Source organism: Triticum urartu, chromosome 2A (genome assembly GCF_056163025.1).
Source record: "Triticum urartu cultivar PI428250 chromosome 2A, HENAU_Tu73, whole genome shotgun sequence".
NCBI lineage: Eukaryota > Viridiplantae > Streptophyta > Magnoliopsida > Poales > Poaceae > Triticum > Triticum urartu.
This window is the reverse complement of record NC_141874.1, coordinates 81,519,395-81,523,628: the sequence shown is the minus strand read 5'-3', so window position 1 is coordinate 81,523,628 and position 4,234 is coordinate 81,519,395. Positions and strand designations below refer to the sequence as shown.

The window sequence follows — 4,234 nt, the reverse complement described above, 5'->3', positions numbered from 1 at the left end:
TATGAAATTAAGATACAGTTCAATTTTGATATATACCAAGTTATCTCGGTATGATTTTGGTATATACCACATTAATTAAAGCCGATGCTAATTTAAAAATGACATAATAAATAATTTACAAATTTATGACTCAAAGCACATACTTTATTTATACAACAATATAAAACTATATATAAGTATCTATGCATGCATGGATGCATGCCTATATGGACGTGGAAAAAAGCAACTATGTTACAAGAAAAAAATGTACGTACTTAGCGGGGAATCTGTCTCCCATAAAAAAAATGATTATTTGTATGGTTGTTCGCTTCAAGAAAAATAAATATATTTTTACTTCAGCTATCCGTTTGGTTTTTGGTATATTTCATAAAAACCAAAATTCATAATGTCATGAAAAGTTCATACCATGCTGAAACCAGAAAACATAAAAATCTTAAAATTGGTTCGGTTTGGTTTTAAAATACACAGAGTGAGTTCGCATACAAGAAGCCAACAAACTTTATCCATTGGAATTTAACAAACCTTGAAAGCAGATTTTTTTTTTTTTGAAAGGTGGCAAACGATCTGCCAAACTGATCACCCAAAGAGAACAAAAGGAAATACAAGCACGAGAGCCCTTGTCGTCGATTGGGTAGGTTTTGGTGCAAGACTCGGAGGTGAAGGAGTCACGTGACCTATGACTGACACACCAGAGTGCAAACTTATGACTAACACATTTTTATTTAGTGCTCCCTCTGTCCTATAATATAAGAATGTTTTTTACACTACATTAATGTCAAAAATATTTTTATATTATGGGACGGAGGGAGTAGGTGCCAAATGTTCAAGATAGTTTCCACATGACCTAAAAGTAAAGTGAAAAAATAATACCACAACTAGTCATAAAGATGATTACATGAGCCAATCACATAACCTATGACTGACACACCAGCCAAACAATTCTGAATCATAACTAAAGAGTGACAAAATTTGGCTTGATTTTGGCAAATCTTGTCAAAGTTAATCGTTATCGTTAGTGTCACATTACAAAGTGTTGACACCTGGACAGATTTACATGTACCAAAGAGGATCACCCTCATCCTATTGTTATTTCTTATTTCTTAAAAGCTCTGCCGCCTTTGCATTAAGGAGAGAAATCAATCCTTATAAAACTCGATTGGCATGAGAGGCTTTTGCTATCCTTAAAAACAATAAAAAGTCATTAAAAATTATAAATCATCCAACGGAAAAACAGAACAATCAAAGATATAGGAGTGTGGTTCTCTAGGAAAAAAGGGGATTTTTTTGTGAATAAAAAAGGGTTTGTCTAACCACTGTGTTTTCGAGAGAGAAATATTCTTTTTTTAGAAGACGACAAAGAATTTTTTTTAGACAAGACAGAGAAATATTCTTTTTTTAGAAAGAGACAGAGAAATATTCGAAACAGCCAATGAGACCTGACCACGACCTGAAATCGAACCCGCACGGCCCCTACGGGCTACGGCCCTTATATATACTGACAGCCCAAATCCACCGTCTCCAAACCACCCACGCCGACCCGAGTCCACCAAATTCCACAGCGACCCCTCAAAAGAAAATCCACAGCGATCGGGGACGAGCAGCGCCGTACGCACGGAATCGCCGCCGCGTCGCATGGCCAACCACGGCGACCTCTCCCCGCCGGCCGACGGCGGCTCCCAGGAGGTTCGCGCATCCCGCCGATCCCGCATAGTATATGATCTCTGTCGATTAGTTAGGGTTCCACTTCCACTCCCAGGGATTTCGCCACGGGAGAAAGAAAAAAACTTTCTGCATCCGTTCGCTTAATAATTTGTCAAACTCTTAATATTATGATCTTATTTTATTAGCATACTAATATATTCTCCCTGTCTAATTTGTATGGACCAGCTGATTCCAGTCATCTACCAGTCACCATACAGCATGACACCGCAGGTACATATGGCTTGTTTGATTGTTTCCCTATTTATTTAGGTTATTTGTTCGTCCTATTTATTTAGGTTAACGGCTGTTTCACCCCGCAAAACTGATAAACAATTAACGACATTCTGTGTGCAGGATCCTCCATGTTCATGGCTTTTTTACTACAGGCCAGTTCCTCTCGGAGGTTTTCGGGTAATTAGTACTGACTCATTTGGTCTCCTTTTGTGCCTTCACGCTGGGCTATAAATTGTTAACTAAAATCAGTTTCTGACTCTGGCTGATTAAGCAGAGGCCCGTGTACGAAGATGGGACGACAAGGGTGCTATGCTTGAGCCAAATGTTTTCTCCAGACCAGCTAGAAGACGACGAGTACTACCAAAAGTTTTGCCGGAGGATGACGGCGGAAGGACAGAGATCCGGTGGTAAACTCAGGAGGACCGTCGTCCCACGGCCGGACCCCAGCGGCGCTCCGGTCGCCGGAGTTGGCAAGGTACTTGCGTACATGTGTCCTCCTGGTTTTATAGGGTGTGATGAGATGAGACATAGCGAAGAGGGGAATTAATCAACATTTTTGTTGCATTGTAGGTGTTTCTGGAATACGCCGATATCGACAGCGCAGCATATTCCAAGACGATGTTGCATTGGATGTGGTTTGAGGGGAGGCAGGTGTTTGCTGTGTTCTATCCCGAGGACAAGTTTGCTGCGGGGGACTATGATGGATAAAATGGAAATCTTACTTATCTTTATTGTAAGAATTATGTGTCTCAAAGCATACTTAAGCATAATATGTTTAAAGATCTGATTGATCATTAGTGGAATACAATAATATGTAGTATGTTGGAAAGACAGTAATGTTGCACGTACGAATAAGTTACTGGGTTTTACAAAGAGGATTTATTTACCAGCTTGTGATTGGTTAATAAGTGAGGGTGCCGGTCCACCCCCCGGGGAAACTGTAAAATCCCCCTTTTTGCAGGGTGTAAAAATCCCGTATTTGTCCGTACGGTTAGCATTTTTGTTCGAATGTTTACCCACAGTGGTAATTGATAGAAGTTCAATCGTATAGTTAGATGGCAATCCTAATGTTGATCTATAGAATTAATAGAATTTGCACTATATTATGATTGTGTTGCTCACAACCGCATGTATCAGGGACTCAAATGTGTAGAATCCATTAGAATGTCCTAAGCAGGGCCCTTTTCCAGAAATTCAAGGCGGGATGGAAATAAAAAAAAGCCCAAAAAATTAAAAAAGAAAAATACCCAAGCCTCTATATCCGGGAGCTTTTCGCTCCAAGATTCACCCACTTGGGTGAAAGTGACTCTTGGGTAGGTTTGAATCTGGCACGTGTATTATTTTGGTACGTGGATGTGTAGAAATGAGTGGTGTGTCTAGGTTTTCATTTCAAATTTTTTGAACATGTGTGCAGCTTGGTTTGGTTCATTTAGTATTTTCTGTTTTGTGTGGGTCAAGTTCATCTCCTGGCAGATTTTTTGCTTCTTTGTACGAAATATGGATGGCTGCCGCTTTGGTGGGCTTCTCCAGAATTCCCCTCGCTGGATGTTTCCAGTCTTTTTTTTCTTTCTTTTCTTGGATGGACCTTGCATGCGGTGCTGGTCTGGTGCTTTATCTGAGTTTGCCCTACGTGTTTATCTTTTGTTGGACTGCCGCTGATGCATGGGTGTATGGGCGGTTGGTGTCGACACGCTGTCCGGCCGGTTTGTTGGTTGATTCTGGATTGCCGGTTGCCTTCTTCTTAGATGTGCATCCTTCACGTATAAATAAGGGGGTCCGCAGGATGCAGCGAGCAACGGCAGCACAAGAGGGCAGCGGCGGCAGGATGCCCTCGCCTCATGTCTCTCCTTCCCTCCGTCTTTCTCCTTGATGATTCCTTTTTCCTGATCACTCCATTTCGTGCTGAGTTTATGATCCGTCGCAGGTGCAGAGATCTGGCAACACGACGGCGCCGCAGCGATGTCGCATAAGGGGAAGCAATATATCACACGCCGTCCGCCGTTGGAGGGATGGCTGCAGCCTGCATGGGCTTCTCTACCCCTCCCACCACCGCAACCTGCCGGTTCTTCACTTGCCCCATCGCGTGCCGGTTCTTCACTTGCCCCATCGCCTGCTGGCCGATTGTGATCGCCAACCAGATCACTGCGGCATGCAAAGTGGAGACGGTGTATGGGAGGCATGTGCTAACTGCGGAGGCCACGGCCGACGAGAGGAAGCTATGACAGAACTCGGGCCACGGCGACGCGGCGTCGCCGTCATCTGTGTCATCAACGTCGTCGCGAGTGCATGCGATGATAAT

The 4,234-nt window shown here is 42.9% G+C and overlaps 1 protein-coding gene across 1 annotated transcript; it reads left to right on the top strand.

The window, feature by feature from the left end:
• Positions 1-1,536: 1,536 nt before the first annotated feature.
• LOC125532163 (splicing factor U2af large subunit A-like) lies at positions 1,537-2,892 on the top strand. Its single transcript, XM_048696313.2, has 5 exons — positions 1,537-1,683; positions 1,888-1,932; positions 2,056-2,112; positions 2,210-2,410; positions 2,506-2,892. The coding sequence occupies exons 1-5, from the start codon at positions 1,633-1,635 to the stop codon at positions 2,641-2,643; spliced, it is 492 nt and encodes a 163-aa protein (XP_048552270.2). The 5' UTR covers positions 1,537-1,632; the 3' UTR covers positions 2,644-2,892.
• The last annotated feature ends 1,342 nt before the right edge of the window (positions 2,893-4,234 follow it).

Coding starts and splice junctions, on each gene's coding strand:
- LOC125532163 (XM_048696313.2), top strand. CDS start 1,633: ATGGCCAACCACGGCGACCTCTCCCCGCCGGCCGACGGCGGCTCCCAG. Junction 1,684..1,887: donor CCGACGGCGGCTCCCAGGAG/GTTCGCGCATCC, acceptor TGTATGGACCAG/CTGATTCCAGTCATCTACCA. Junction 2,411..2,505: donor CGGTCGCCGGAGTTGGCAAG/GTACTTGCGTAC, acceptor GTTGCATTGTAG/GTGTTTCTGGAATACGCCGA.